This window comes from Mastomys coucha, unplaced genomic scaffold (assembly GCF_008632895.1).
Source record: "Mastomys coucha isolate ucsf_1 unplaced genomic scaffold, UCSF_Mcou_1 pScaffold1, whole genome shotgun sequence".
Taxonomy (NCBI): Eukaryota; Metazoa; Chordata; class Mammalia; order Rodentia; family Muridae; genus Mastomys; species Mastomys coucha.
The window spans coordinates 67248229-67263587 of NW_022196891.1; the positions used below are offsets into that span (position 1 = coordinate 67248229).

General features: G+C 40.3%; 1 protein-coding gene across 3 annotated transcripts in view; it reads right to left on the reverse strand.

The window, feature by feature from the left end:
- Nucleotides 1-680: 680 nt before the first annotated feature.
- Nucleotides 681-15359, reverse strand: part of Ddr2 (discoidin domain receptor tyrosine kinase 2) — a 133080-nt gene continuing 118401 nt past the window's right edge. For all 3 annotated transcript variants that reach the window (XM_031388712.1, XM_031388704.1, XM_031388720.1), the window contains exons 14-18: nt 14325-14452; nt 12185-12373; nt 11679-11913; nt 9514-9663; nt 681-5852 (exon numbers count right to left, since the gene is read on the reverse strand). In XM_031388712.1, coding sequence (XP_031244572.1) covers nt 5718-5852; nt 9514-9663; nt 11679-11913; nt 12185-12373; nt 14325-14452 — 837 coding nt within the window. In that variant the 3' untranslated portion in view covers nt 681-5717. The remainder of the gene's footprint in view (nt 5853-9513; nt 9664-11678; nt 11914-12184; nt 12374-14324; nt 14453-15359) is intronic.

Here is a 15359-nt window from a genome sequence, read left to right on the forward strand (position 1 = left end):
GATCAGCCTTGGGACTTCGATCTGCTCTCCTATAAGGGGTTTGTAGGAGAAATTATATAGCATTTTCTCAGAGGAGCTGAGTTTGGAGCCAGAATCTATCTATCTGCTTGTTCCCTCACACACACACACACACACACACACACACACACACACACACACCCTTTGGTCTAATAGGAGAAATTATATAGCATTTTTTCAGAGGAGCTGAGTTTGGAGCCAGAATCTGCTTGTTTTCTTTCTCTAGCTCTCTCTCTCTCTGTCTCTCTGTCTCTCTCTCTCTGTCTCTCTCTCTCTGTGTCTCTGTCTCTGTCTCTCTCTGTCTCTCTCTGTCTCTGTCTCTCTGTCTCTCTCTCTCTGTCTCTCTGTTTCTCTCTGTTTCTGTCTCTCTCTGTCTCTGTCTCTCTCTCTCTCTCTCTCTCTCTCTCTCTCTCTCTCTCTCTCTCTCTCTCTCTCTCTCTCTCTCTGTCTCTCTCTCTCTTTCTCTCCCTCCCTCCCTCTCTCACCTCCTTTGGTCTAGTGCCATGTGAAAACTACCTTGCATGGCTGCCTGAACTGTTTTCACCACTACAAAGGACACAAGGGTATACACTGCCTGTGGGGCACTTTTTTCCTTGTTCTTTTTCATTGAGAATAAGCCCTCTATGCTATAAAGCACTTCTCCCCCAAATTAACACATGGGATACATAATTTTTCCATACTTTATTCATTAAAAACATAAAATTCACAAAATATTCACTTGTGTGCTAGGAACTTCATAAGCCACAGACAGTTATTATTCTGTAGCCCTTAAGTAAGGCAGCTTAAAAACTGTCTAACAGAAAACCCAAAGTCGTGATCCAGGAAACTAGAGTTTCAACTTTTCCCCAGGAAGCTGTTGTGTTTGCATTTAGTTTAGCAGCTGATATTACAATTAAGGATGAAATTAAGCAAACGAAGCTCCTCTGATACTCTGAAGACAGCGTTTTAACCTCAGATTAGGGGTTTATATTTGCGCCATATTCTAGCCACAAACTATATCCCTGCTTCCATTCAGTACCACTTAATTCTTGACCAAAATACTGCTTTATCATAGACCCCTCTCATCACCAACAAAAGTCCCATTCTTCTGTTCAGAATTTCCTTCCACCTAAAATCCATTTTATATTGTTACTCTTCTTAAGTTGTTCTTGAATTGTTTGGAGTGCCAAACAGAGGAGCTAATTATTACAGATGACTCCTGTGTCATGCTGTGGCCATTCTGGGTCCAGCAGTGATGAGCTTTAATTGAAAGTGGATTCAGCAAATAGGTGGAGTATTAGTCACTGATAAAAGAGCTTCTCAATTTGATGTTTTCTCTCATTTGTAGAGTAATATCTAGGTAGAATCTTTTATCCCATAAGCCACCACAGCCAGGTTACAAACTAACAAAGGCTAAAAATACCCAGTGAGTAAAAGGTAGGAAAACTGGTGAAAGTCAAGTCAGGCCTAGAGTTTAGTTTTGAAAATGGTTCAAATGGATGAAAACAGACTAAACTATTTTTGGGAGGCGGGGGGAAACAGATCCAGAGTAAGGCTAGTCTGTGCTGATTCTTTTGTAACTTATTTCAAGTCTCAGAGAATTGCAAAATAGGAAATTTCTGGAAAACCTGGGACAGCTAAATGGTCCCTCCCCAGTCTTTTCCTGCCAGCCTACTCAAGTCTTTAGTAACTACCCAGCTTCCTTCCTTCATTCTTAACTCAGGATTCCAATTAACTCACCAAGTGCCAATGGCATTCATCTGTTTCTAGAATATGAAACTTCAAAAAGTTTTCCAGGAGACCAGAATCTGCATCTTGCCAAAACACTGGGGCCTTGCCCCACACAGTGCCCAAGGACATAGGCTTCAAAACAAAACAAAACAAAACAAAACAAAACAAAAAGACTATGCTGCAAACGCCAGACCCATGAATTCAACTTAGGATCAAAGTTACAATAAGCAATGTATTGCAATTCTTTTAATTTTTTAACTGGATGAAACCAGACACTGCCCTGTTTTGTAGTGCATGTCTTCAGAACATCTTCCCACAATCCCTTCATCCTGACACGCCCCTCCATCTCCTCTTTACTTAAAACACATGGCCTAAGCCCACATCATGCTGTTCTTGTAGGTGGGAAATACACAAGCATGTTTCCAATATGGCACACCCCTCTGTCAAAGAGCAGACAAAACTTTGTATTGTCTAACTTACACCTATTGTTTCCATGTTTGCTGTGGCCATTTTAGACCAAGCAAAGATGAGCATTATTGAAAGTGGATTCAGTCACTACCAAATGCTCCTAGATCTTCATGCTGAAACAGCACATGGAACACCCAAGTCCAGTGCACAGACAGCACTGTCACCAGTGCTAGATGTGGTCTAGAACCCACAGGAGAGCAAACTGCCTTCTGTACCCACTTCCTGAGATGAGGATGTCACTCCCTGATGGCTCTGGTGGCTACATATTTCTATAAGCATGAAGACCACGTCCTTCTTCGACTCTGCAAAAATCCCTTGCATTGCCTATGATGTACCTGCCATCGATTTAATAAAGCAGGCACCCTCACCCAGCATCCAGCATTTCTCCTTTACTTACCCTCCACTCTTTCCAAGTCACCTTTTCTGACCTCTCACAGATCTCTTTTCATGCATCAGCACTGACTTCATGGCCTCCAGCTAGCCCTGTCTCTACCACATCTGACTTGCCTCAACCTGTATCTTCCCCAGAACCTCTCCTTGCCTCTCTTTTATGGCACTGTCTTTTTTATTTTCTTCCCATCCTCTCCATCCAGCCACACACACGCACACACATTTGTGTAACCACTTTTAAAAATCACTACTTACATGCTTGCATACAGCCCTCTCTTGTTCTACAGTTTTGAGCATTCACAGGCGATCCTTCCACAGCTCCAACAATGAATGCTCTTCTTGAGGCACTCATTTGCACTCTAGGTCACATATGTGACATAGTTAAACATTTGTCTGGTAACCAGATCAAGATTTGAACATAGATACTAAGCTATACATCAATGACAGAACCCATGCCTAGCAAATGTGAGCTCTGGGTATGATCCCCAAAACTAAAAAAAAAAATATAAATGGACCCAGCTAATGTATGCATTCATCAATAAAGGTATAAATTGAAATATGACAATCTAAAGGACATATTGACATAAATGGTTCACATGTATTATGATCACGAGTAACTTATGGAAATGAATAACCCACAGTTTCTCATCTGTTTCTGCTTTCTTTTTCAAAGCCTACCTTCATTTCTCTAATTTAGATTTGAGCTACCTGTCTAAGAGTAAGTCTTTAGAGTAAGCCCTCATCATCTACCATGGTCGTTCACTCAGACCTGCATTGCTAAACTCTACTAGTGTAAATAGAAACTAAACCTGTGTCTATAATACAAAGGTTTCAGTGCCAGAAGGTAGAACCTTCTTCATACCAAAAAAGTGCCTGTACATGATGATACATGTTTGATAGCCATCTGGAATAGATTAGTTACATAAAGCAGAGTCCTGGAAATGTCATTTTTAAAGGAATACAGTGAACTGGGGGCAGAATCCTGAAGAGTATATAGTCAAGAGTTATGAAAGAAACGTGTCTGGCCCTAGAACTATCAAATGAGATAACGTGAAGTACCTGGTCACTCTAAAGCAGATATAATGCAGGTGCCAGTATTACTTAAATGATGTTACTCAGGATCACTATTACTGGCCCAATTGTCTGAGCTGTAACTGAAGCTACAACCACAAATCTAGTTCTTCAGCAAGCACAAAACCTAGCAGAACTCTAAGAGATTACTAGGTCATCTAATTTGATTTTTGTGTGAAACAGATAAGAAAATAACTTCAGAGAGAAGCAAGACTTGGAAAGATTGCATATTTGGCTTGAGGCAAAACAAGGCCAGAGTTCCCAACCCAATGATCTCTCCTACCCAAAGTTAGTCTTGCTGAGAGTGGTAGAAAAGCTATGGGAGAGGAGGTAAATTGGCTATGAGCGAGTGGGATCTACAAAACTAATGTTAAGACTTAGAGATACACATCTGCTGTGTCCTGTAGCGATGCTGAAGGCTGAACCAAGAAGCTCTCAGATTTATAAGAGACCATGGAGCAAGCTGACTGGACAGACAGGAGCAGGGCACCACTATTTTACCTTGGCTTGGTTTTCCTCTGTAGAAGTTAAGGGTTTTGTAGTCTAGATTTCTGCTGAATCTTGGAGTTTGTGGAGGATGAAAACTTAAGATCTGCTCTAAGGTGACCCTAGCTTGAACATGTATCAGTTCTCATGAATCCCGAAGCCAGAACTTCACGCTTTTCTGTGGCCTCTCTTCGGCAAAAGCACTTTTAGTAACACCAAATGATCATCCTTTTATTATTCCACACATACATATCCAGTAGTCAAGAACCTCCTCCTTGCATAGTTCTTCAGCTAGTATCTGAAATTTTTCAGAGATGAGAGACTACCCATCTCTGGGGAAGCCCATTCACCTGCATATGTTCTATTTCCATATTTTCCCAAGTAAAGAGTGGAAATCAGTCTTCCTATAACTTCTTTCAGGGGTCTTGGTAAACCTTTTGGAAACACTCTGAACATATCTCTTGTATGTTGGACATGACATTGGATACTTATGCCTGGGAAGTTGAAGCCCTAGCCTACCACAAAGCCATCACATATTGAAAAAGATAAAACTGGACAAGAGGAACTGGCGGAGCAACCATTAAAATATCGAAACACTAGGCTTTACTGATTAAAGTCAAGTCGTCACTAAAACATACAGGTGAAGAGCCTCACGCATGAGCAATAGAGCATACAGGTGAAGAGCCTCATGCATGAGCAATAGAGCATACAGGTGAAGAGCCTCACGCATGAGCAATAGAGCATACAGGTGAAGAGCCTCACACATGAGCAATAGATAGTACACTTGCTAGTCATCCTCTGAGGCCTCCTTTCCAGTGACCACCGTCTACCGAGAATCTTATGCAACCTTTCCCTTTCTATGTCCTACTTCAAGCCTTCTTTCTACCCATATGCTCTGTTTCTGGCCATGATTGAAGAAAACATTCATTCCAAGAAACAAGGTAGAACTTTTTAAGTACATGCCACTCTCTTTGGCAAGATAGATAGATAGATAGATAGATAGATAGATAGATAGATAGATAGATAGATAGATAGATAGATAGATAGAGACAGAGAGATCTGAGAGTCACATCCAAGTCAGAAAATCATTCATTTGTTGTGGAATGCCAAGTTCTTCATTACTACTAAGTATTTTCCTTAAGCCTAATCTCGTGTTTCCCAAGACATTCATATTCTTCAAGTTTTTTCTTTCTAAAGGTATTTTACAGAAAGTGACATGGAAAAACATTGTACGATCTGCACACTTATAAAAAGTATAACCTTTATAAATTATCTGAGTTTCTAGTCTTCATTATCTAACCCTTTGTTATATCAAGTAACATTTCTTTTACTAATATCTGCTCTATATTTTTTTTCTTCTTTTAGTTATTTCATGTAAAAAAAAGTATATATGAGTCAACGGTAGGGAGCAGGGAAGTGTAGTGGAGGAGGCAAGGGACAGAGAGGGCAGAGTGACTAATTCTCTGTCTCTCGGGTCCATTGAGTGTCCGGCTGGAGTGGCTTAGATGTGGGTGAGCGTTAGGTCTTGTGGGAAGGATCTGGGTCACAGGAACATTTGCCAGGCATTGATGGCATCACTCAGCTCCTTGTTGAAGAAGCAGAAGGTGTATTTCTTGGAAGGATGGCCGGTGCTTGGTTTCTCTTCTCCAGCAACTGAGCATCAGCTTATACACAGAGTCGGGGCAAATGGCTGGTTGAGGGAGATAGATCTTTGGGAACAAAAATTTTAAAAGAGAGAAAAATATGCATTAGGAGGCAGGAGAGGAATGGGCTGTAACATAGCTCGATGTGCATCCTTGCCACTTTCTTGAACCAAGCAACAGACATGGGTGTTGTGTCTATTCTCCCAACACACCTCTTCTAGTCCTCTCAAGCAGTATTTCATGATGAGACATCCTATAGAGCCTGCCTTCCTGCCAACAGTTACAGCCATGCAAAAAGAACTCAGATCTGCTGTCAATGAAGGTGAATCTTGGCTGAGCCAATATGACAGAAAAAAAAAAAAAGTACATTTGTAGCTTTAGCTCCATAAAGAATTTGAGGTTTTATTGCAATTTTTATTAGAACAATATTCCAGCCAGATGTAGAAATTGGAAGGTAGGCTGTATCCTAACAATGCCCACTTCTGTTCTCTGTGTGCCCCTCCTCTGTATTGATCTCACTTAGATGAGATTAGATTGCGCTAACGAGCGTATTCATGATGCTCTAACTCCAGCCTAGGATGCTACTTTGAAGTTGCCCATTACCATCTCCACAAGCCAAATGCTACTCTGCTGTCTCCCAGTCCAGCTTCCGCATTCTATAATTTATTTCTATCATCTGCTTGCCTTTACTTTTTAATACCCTGCTATATTGGCAGATTACTAAATCATACTTAAACTTTCCATGATTGCTCAACCAGCAAAGGATCGTTGGCTTGGCTGAACCCAATATCTGTACCTAGTTAATCCTTAGCTACTTCCCATTGTCCTGCCTTACCTCATACAACACCAGCCTATATCATGTATCACTGGAGCTGGGCTTTACCCAGAGTCTAACAATAATATATGCCCATCAACTTCTAATTTGAAAAGTAAAAAGTACAAAGGCCAATAAGCAAAAATACTTGACTTCTGTTAAAATAGCAAATTAGATGGACTCTCAAATCAGATACAACAAAGTTTAAGTCAGAATTACAAAACAACAGCTATAAAATACCATGCATTAGAAAGTAATGGTTATTGATAATTGGCATTTTCGAGTATGACTGGTAAAACATAAAACTGCTGAGCTCTTTCTGAGAACATTAGAAAAATAAAACTATGATAGTCACTTTGAGTTCCAGGGATGGTAGTGGCAGGCTTGTAGTCCTAGTCTTGGGAGGCTCAGGCAGGAGGATCTGAGTTCAAAGCCACCCTGGAAATGTAGCAAGACTGTCTCAAAAGCAAAAAATAGCAATAACAATTCACTTGAAAAGCTCAAGTTACAGTTTATAAGACTTCACATCACATATACCATTGTAACCTCTCGTCACACCAAAGTAAAATTTAAAGCGATTTAATTTTAGTTACTAAGTTCTATTCATACTATGAGCATTCAAGAAAAATGCTATCTGGAATTTCTTCACACCTCGTGACTGTAGATTGAACACAAAAATGCCGAATGCATTTTTAATGGTTTGGAATTTTTGCTGAAGACATTTGAGCATTTTAAATTGAAGAGAATTTGTTTGAAATTTGCTTAAGCTACAAATCTTAAGTATGAAGTTTTTTCTAGGATTCATATCAGCCACACAGTCCTTCTCCTTTGGTGTATCTCCTGTGCCCAGTACATTGGATGAACTATTGGGAAATGAGTTCATCACATCTGTGTAGCACAGGAACTAACAGAAGCCATGTAGTAGCTGATACAGAGAGTGCTGTCCATATGTGCTCAGGTCAAACTCTAGAACACGAATATGGAATTTCAACTATAAGTACAATAGTAATCAAATATTAACAAATCTGATAAATTGCATTTAACCAGTTGTTTATACATGATGTGATAAATTTAGAAATTTCTTTATCAAAATTTAGAGTTGTAACTGAGAAGTGACTCAGTACATGATGGTCATATTTGCTTTGGGCCTGGATTCAGTCAAATTCCTGATTATAGGACCTGATCACAGGGAGATGGTCAAATCTGTGTGTGGTATACGGCTAGTATCTTGTGTAGGTAAAAATTAGTGGTTCTTTTCACATAGACTGCCTAAAACTAAATGAGAAAGTGGTGTTCTAAAGATTATTATAAATGAGAATTTCTATTATTTTCAGTTGTTTAAAAAGATGTGCCCTTGTGAAGCTGCATAACAGAATTGAAATAACATGTGACTGTTTAGTAATCAGTTTTAATATCATGAATACTAACATAAACAGAACCCAGGAAAGGACTTGGCCTTCCTCTTGGAGCATGGGTGGTGGTCTAGTTTGTAAAAACTGTCTCTGCAGGATTTCTGTTGATAAAACAATAATTTGAAGAATACCAAGGGGCTCAAAATAACTCTACATGTGCCTATGACTCTAGGATAGACTCAAGTTAAGACTATTTTTTTAATGAGTGGGATCCATTTTCTAATTGAACATATAGCTTTTAATTTGGCATTTGTCTTCTAAAGGGCTGTTTAAATACATTAATCTAGGAAAGGAAAGCTTTCTTCTTGGTCTATTGTATATTTCATAAAGACAAGAGCAAATCTTTGCTTTATCACAATAAGCGAGACGTTATCCCCTGTGCTAGATAGTTTTAGGTCAACTTGACACAAGCTAAGGACATTTGAGAAAACCTCAGTTAAGAAAATATCTCCATAAGATCTGGCTGTAGGCAAGCCTATAGGGCATTTTCTTGATTAGTGATTGATTAGGGAGGACCCAGTCTACTGTGGGCAAAGCCATCCCTTGGCATATGGTCCTGGATTCTATAAGGAAGCAGGCTGAGCCAGCTGTGAGGAGCAGGCTAGGAAGCAGCACCCCTCCATGGCCTCTGCACCAATGTGGAAGTGTAAGTCAAATCACCCTTTTCTCCTTAACTTGCTTTTGGTCATGGTGGTTCATCACAGAGATAGAAACCTTAACTGGGACACCTCTTAACCAGGATGGATGACTTAGAATTCCTGCTACCAAATTATCTAAAGGACATTGAGAGAAAAATTAAATTGCAGGCTGTTCTCATTTTCAGCATGCACCATGTATTATTCTTGTCCTTCCTTGTCATTTGCTTGTTTAAGTCTAGGTAAGCTAGAGAGGACCCACTTTTTTTTATCTCCTGTAAAACTTTTCCCTAGCTATTACCATCTGTCTGTTTGAGATGCTACAATGTAAAATGCGCTACAGACAGAAGGCCTGGGGGAATGCAATGCTCTAGTTATTAGCAAGCTTTAAATCCTAGGTCTCACAGAAGCATTAAAAATTAGGCCAACCGAAGAAAGCTTGGTATCTCAGGGAATTAGGACTCCATGTGAGCTTGAGGGCTCAGCTGTCCACAATCCCCAAGAGGATCAATCAGTAGGCCCAGAGGTACCTCCTCAGAGAAGCACCAGGGTATACCAGTCCATTTGTGGATGTTCAAGTCTAGAAATGTTGTTCACCAGCCCAAACCAAGACTATAATTATTCGAAGGTTTTTGTTTTTTTGGTTTTTTTTTTGTTTGTTTTTTAAACAAACACCATTGACTTCCCTCACTCTTTTTTTTTTTTCCACCAAGTAGACTTTCTGGATAATCTAGATCTATGAATAGACTGAATATAAAAAGGAGAATTTTGTTTCTATCCTTGAGCTGGGATCTTCCTACATAGTCAGGACCTTCCTTTCTCCTTCCCATGGGAGCACCCAAGTCCACATCTGCAACATTGCGTACCTGCCTCCCTTGGTCTCGGAAGAACTCTCCAGTGTTCTCAATAACCTGCTCATCAGACAGCTGAGAATAGGGCTGCTCCTGGCAAAAGGTGAAGGTCTCCCACAGAGTCACCCCAAAGGCCCACACATCGCTTGCTGTGGTGAATTTGCCCTATTGAAGGAGAAAAAAGAAAGTCAGAGCAAGCCAGGCCCACAGACAAAGAGCCTGTTGCATGCTCATCATCTAAAACCAAGCAATGCTGAGACTGATGATGTGGTGATGTGAACTTAATAGAAAGCTGTCCACTCTGCCATCCCTGTGACCTCAGCTTAGGCCTGCTTCTCTTGGACATGAAATCCAAGAGCTGCAAGGACACATGTGGTCCATAAGGCCCTTGACTTAGAACAGGTACCTCTAGGCTACCAGCTCTCTGAATGCTAGAAGGTCGCCTGTAGGCTATGGACCACCTTGAGAAGACTACCCAAGGAAAAGCTCAAGTTAGCATGAGAAATCAATGATTTTGATGGTAGGAATGAAGGAAGGGCCTGGAATGAAGGGCCTGGAATTCTGCCTGGTGGATCCAGGACCCTTGTCTCCCTATTCGTTGATAGCCACAGACTTGAAGATGACTTTATCAAGTGACAACACTGAGATCAGATGTGATCAGTGCTCATTAAATACACATTTTCTATTTAATAAAGATAGTGGCACAGACATGTAGAAGGTACTGATGTTTTAGATAGGAAAAATAAAAGGAGTAGTCCAACAAATTATTCTGGTTAATAAGTTCATTAATAGTGCAACAACTGGAATGGAAAACATAGTCTCTGAATGTAACCCAATGTGTCTCTTTTTAATACCACACGGCCCTTTCAGATTTAAAAAAAAAAAAAATGCTTGCATATGCTAGAAGTTGATAAAGATAAAGGCTCACATATATCGATGAAAAGGTCATTGGGTTTTTTATAGAGTGGCATATATTATAGCATCACGCTTCTTGCTTATCTTCTTTTGTCTTCGTTTGAGCCAGAATCTCACTATCTAGCCCAAGCTATGTCTAACTAACAGCAATTCTCCTAGTTCACCTCCCATGTATTGAGACAACAGACAGACATAAGTATTAATTCTTCTTCTAGAGGACCTGAGGTCGGTTCCCAGAACCCTGTGATGGCCTGTAAGCCTATCTCCATGGATCTGACACCCAATTCTGGCCTCTGCAACCGCCTATCCTTACATGCACATTCCGACCTGCCACGAACACACACATACACATACAATTGAATATTTAAAAATATAAAATTAAAGACATTACACATAGAAATAAGAAATGCATGCATGAAAACCTCTCAAAGGCAACATTACAAAGCATTAGCCTATTGAGGAGACAATAATGTTCTTTTTTTTTTAATTTCAAAACTAATATATGGGTCCTATACTAATATCATTCAGAAATAAGCTGATGAAGTAGAAATGAACAAAATCACACTGGACTCAGGATTTTCTCTGAATATTATGGAAGACAATCAAGGTAGCACTGTAGAAAGTGAAAGTTTACAGTTTTACTCATCCCTTCAACAAGCTGAGTGTCTGAAAACCCAACATTGAAGTGCCTCAGATATACATGGCCAGAATGATCGAGCTCCAAGAGAGACATCTGAAGTCATTGATTCATGGAACAAAACACCAAGAATTAGGCAAAAATCATAAAAAGAAAAATTATAGATTCAACAAGTAAATGGTAAAAAAAATCACTAAAATAATGCACAGATCATTCTAAATAATTGTTGAGAAGCATGGTCATAAACTTAATACAGAAAATATATATTGCAACATAATTTTTTTTTAACAGATAAGGGTTTTCATGCCCAGAATTAAGACCAACTAATAAGGAGAAAGGTAGAGAGGAGAAGATAGCAAAATTCTTATTCTTTTAACCTTTTCCCTAAAGTTACTGTAATGGTGTATTCCTCTTTTCCTGCAGAAATAGGTAAGTCTATAATAATAACAATAACAATGGCAACAAAACAACAACGATAATATCGTGCCTGAGAAGATCCTCTCAAGTCAGGGGGAAATGTCAAGTTCTGTGGGGTGGGCGTGCCTCCTGCTGCCTCCAGTTTGTCCCAGCTTCACCCCTGAGCAGCAGGTCAGTTGCTGGGACAGGGCTCACAGGCGTAGAAACTCACCAGCAAGATGCTTTCCCAGGACATCCAGCGGATGGGGAGCACCGCCCGGCCCTGGATCCGGTAGTAGTCACCGCTGTACAGGTTTCTGCTCATCCCAAAATCAGCTATCTTAATGGTGTAATTCTTGCCCACTAAGCAGTTTCGTGTGGCCAGGTCTCGGTGGACAAAGTTGAGAGATGAAAGGTACTTCATACCAGAGGCAATCTGGGTAGCCATAAACTTCAGGTTGGAGTAACTAGAGGCACGTGTAAGAAAAAAGAAAGCAGCTGTGGACAGGGCATATGCTAATCAACAAACTGGGGTTGAACCGTCTATATCCTGCCTCCATTCTCATGGAATGTTTGATTTCTCACCGAGGATAACTGCCCCATCACCACTACACACTGGTTGATTCGCCACACTACCCCCATGACAATTGATTCCTTGAGTTTTACCACTCCCCATTTTCAGGCCCCGGAGTTACTCTCATGGCTGCACAGAAAAGACAAAGGACCTGACTCATTTACCTGACTGTGGCATTGCTAGAACAAGAACTCAGAGGCTCGTGTCGAGAAAGAAACTGATTGAGATCTCCATTTTCCATGTATTCCGTGATCATGCATAGCGGGTCCTCAGTGATGCACACAGCTAAGAGACGGATGATGTTTGGGTCCTTGAGCCGAGACATGATCTTTATCTCCTTAAGAAAATCATTCCTTTGGAGGGTGTGATTGTAGATAAAGTTAGGGGTTGTCAGAGATATAACCAAGCAAGGAAAGATACGCAGCAAGCCCATTCCTACCTATCACACCATGCCTGGCTCCCCTTTGGATAATCTCTGAGATAACAGGCAAACAGGCACCCAGAACTATCCCATTCAACTTCTCCGTAAACACAATGGACCTTTATTTAGTCAATGATAATGTTTTCAAGGATAACATCTGTGACTCACTTTTATATCCCTAGTATTTGGCAAAACACTCACTATATAGAATGTTGTTAATATTCCTGACTCAGATATGTGTTGCTTAAAACTACCCTGCAATGAGCTTCTCATTAAAACCAACTCAAGTGCTGTAAGATATTTGCCTCTTTCAAAAGCTACTAAATCACAGTCTTCATAAAGTGAAGATTTTTTTTTTTACAAAGTGGATGATCACGCCCTCTTAACTTTCTGACCATTTTTTATTTGCACCTACTGGCTTTTCCCAATACCATCTGCACTGGCAATCAGCCACAACACACAGGGATTTGGTAGCCTGTTCAAACAGAGTTGTTTGAAAGCCATGTGGGCCAAACTGGTAATGGCTTGAGTTCATAGTGACAGCCACATTTGGATTGTAAATTGTCAACATGGAGCCAATAGCCCACATTCTCAGAACTACAGGAACAAATCAAAATTCTCCATTGAGTTTTACAGGAATTCTCCACTGAACTTCAAACTCTGTTGGGATAAATTCTTGGAACCAATGTAGTCCTGATTTAGTATCTCCCCTCTGCTTTCCCTGTGAAATCCCAGACCGTGGGTTTTGGTGATATATGAAGATCCAGAACTTAGGCGATCCATCACTACCAAACAGGAGAGTGTAGATAGATCTGCAAATATCACCAACCGAAACAACCCAGCAATACATGGTCTTATCTCACATGCTTTTTCCCCACTTGCCATGCTCTCCTGCCCTATGAGAAGATTAATATGAAGAATATCCTATCTCATGTTAATATTCATAAGATAAAGCTCTTGGTTAAAGTGGGAAAGCCCACACAGTTCCATTTCCTCACCTTCGTCTCCTCTTCAGTCCACATCCTGCCCACTGTAAGACTTTTAATGAAACCTATCATCATTTTTGGAATTTACAATAACTTAGGGAAATAGAAATAATAAACTTCCTCTTGGGGTGAGTATCAGCAAGACTTATCAAGCCAACACGCATGGGAAGATGCATGTGGTATCCAGATGTTCAGGTTTCTCTGGGACACAAGTAGTTTTCCACCAGCATGCCTCTCTGGGTGAGGGTGAACTCACCATGGCTGTAATGGAAAGGCTGTGAGAGAGCAATGCAGTGTTCTGCAGACTGCAGTGTATGTAGCAAAGGATCCAAGAGACTACTAGCCAGTTTGGAAACCTGTTAAAGGACTGTGTGGATTCTTTTGCTCAGAGGTCCACGGATGTGTTTCCAAGTAGAAGTAGCTTCTCTTTTGTGAGGGGCTGCTGAACATAGAAGAAAAGGAGCATAAAAGAGAAAACACAGGGTGAGCATGTGAACAGAGATGTGGGAAAATGGAAAGTTCAAAGATGTAGATAGGAAGGTGTTTGCCATTAGGAAAAGCCAGCTAGCGGGGAGGGTGACATTCAACATTATAGCTGGGGTTCATGAGGGAAGAATATATTTGGGCTGTTGTGTGCACTGGGTGAGAGGACTTAAGTAAGTATATAGTGAGTATAATATAAATAGATACATTTGTGTTTGAAAGAGACAGAGAAAAAGATGGGCACTTCTGGCCACCATAGGAAGTCTGAAGCCTAATAATGGGCTTGTGAGACCGCTCACAACCCTTCCCATCTCAAGAGAGGAAAGAAAAATAAAAGCTCAGGAAATGTTCAGGGATATTCCTCATCCTAACCATGAGGTAAACAAAGGAAAATTCAAAATGCAGACCACAGACCTGGCATTCTTGTTGGCATCTGCTCGGAGCATTTTCACGGCCACCAGGACAGGCTGGTTGGCACTGACATCTAGTGCAAAATCTTTGTCTTTGAATTTTTCCATCCCCTCCACTTCACAGAGATGAACCTAGACAAAAGTCATCTAGTCTCAGCATCAACCTGTCTCCTGGAGATGCCTCAGTATTCTTGCTGGGCATGTCCTGGAGATAAACTAACTCTTATGACTCAGGAAAAATAACCAGAGACCAATAAGAGGCTATGGATGACATAGCTTTGATTCAGGTAATTGTTAAAATTAATAAACAATGCTAAAATACCCAGCTAATCTGATACATCAGTACCCTACCAAAGAAATGTATATTGAATGGAATATTGATATGGGAAGGAGTGACTATAATATAGTATTTTATCATATCATAACTACACTAGAAAATAACATTTAACATAATTGCTTCAACTTTGAATTGAGAAAGTTAATCCCTTGGTCATATAAAACATAAGGCAATTTCCTAAAATAAACCCATAGGGTGAGGAGAATGTTGTAAATTATGTCTAGGTATTAGCAATAGTATAGTGAACATAGAATTTCAACCCAAGGGAAAGAATGAGTCCATGTGACAGTACAGACGAATGTTGGGGGTCCCTCTGCCTTCTCTAACACCAAACCTCCCAGAGGGAGAATACTCAATCCTACTGGAAGTCAACAACATATTCATTGGAAACCAAGTGTTTCATTTGATAATATAACACTTAGATGACAGGATTCAAGGATTCCAGTGACAGCCGAGAGCATTGCTCTGAATTCTCTGAAGGTTCTGATGATTTACGTAAGAGTAAAGGGCCTAATATTTCATGCATCATTCAGAGACCAACTCAGAAGAGGTTGCCTCCTTATCTTGCGGTGATTTCATTCCTTGGTGGTTAATTCCAGGACCAAAACAGGGGTGAGGTTGGTTTTTTGTTTTGTTTTGTTTTACCATTTTGACATATAACTCTCATTAGGAGAAAAAAATTGTAGCAAGCAACAGGGTGTT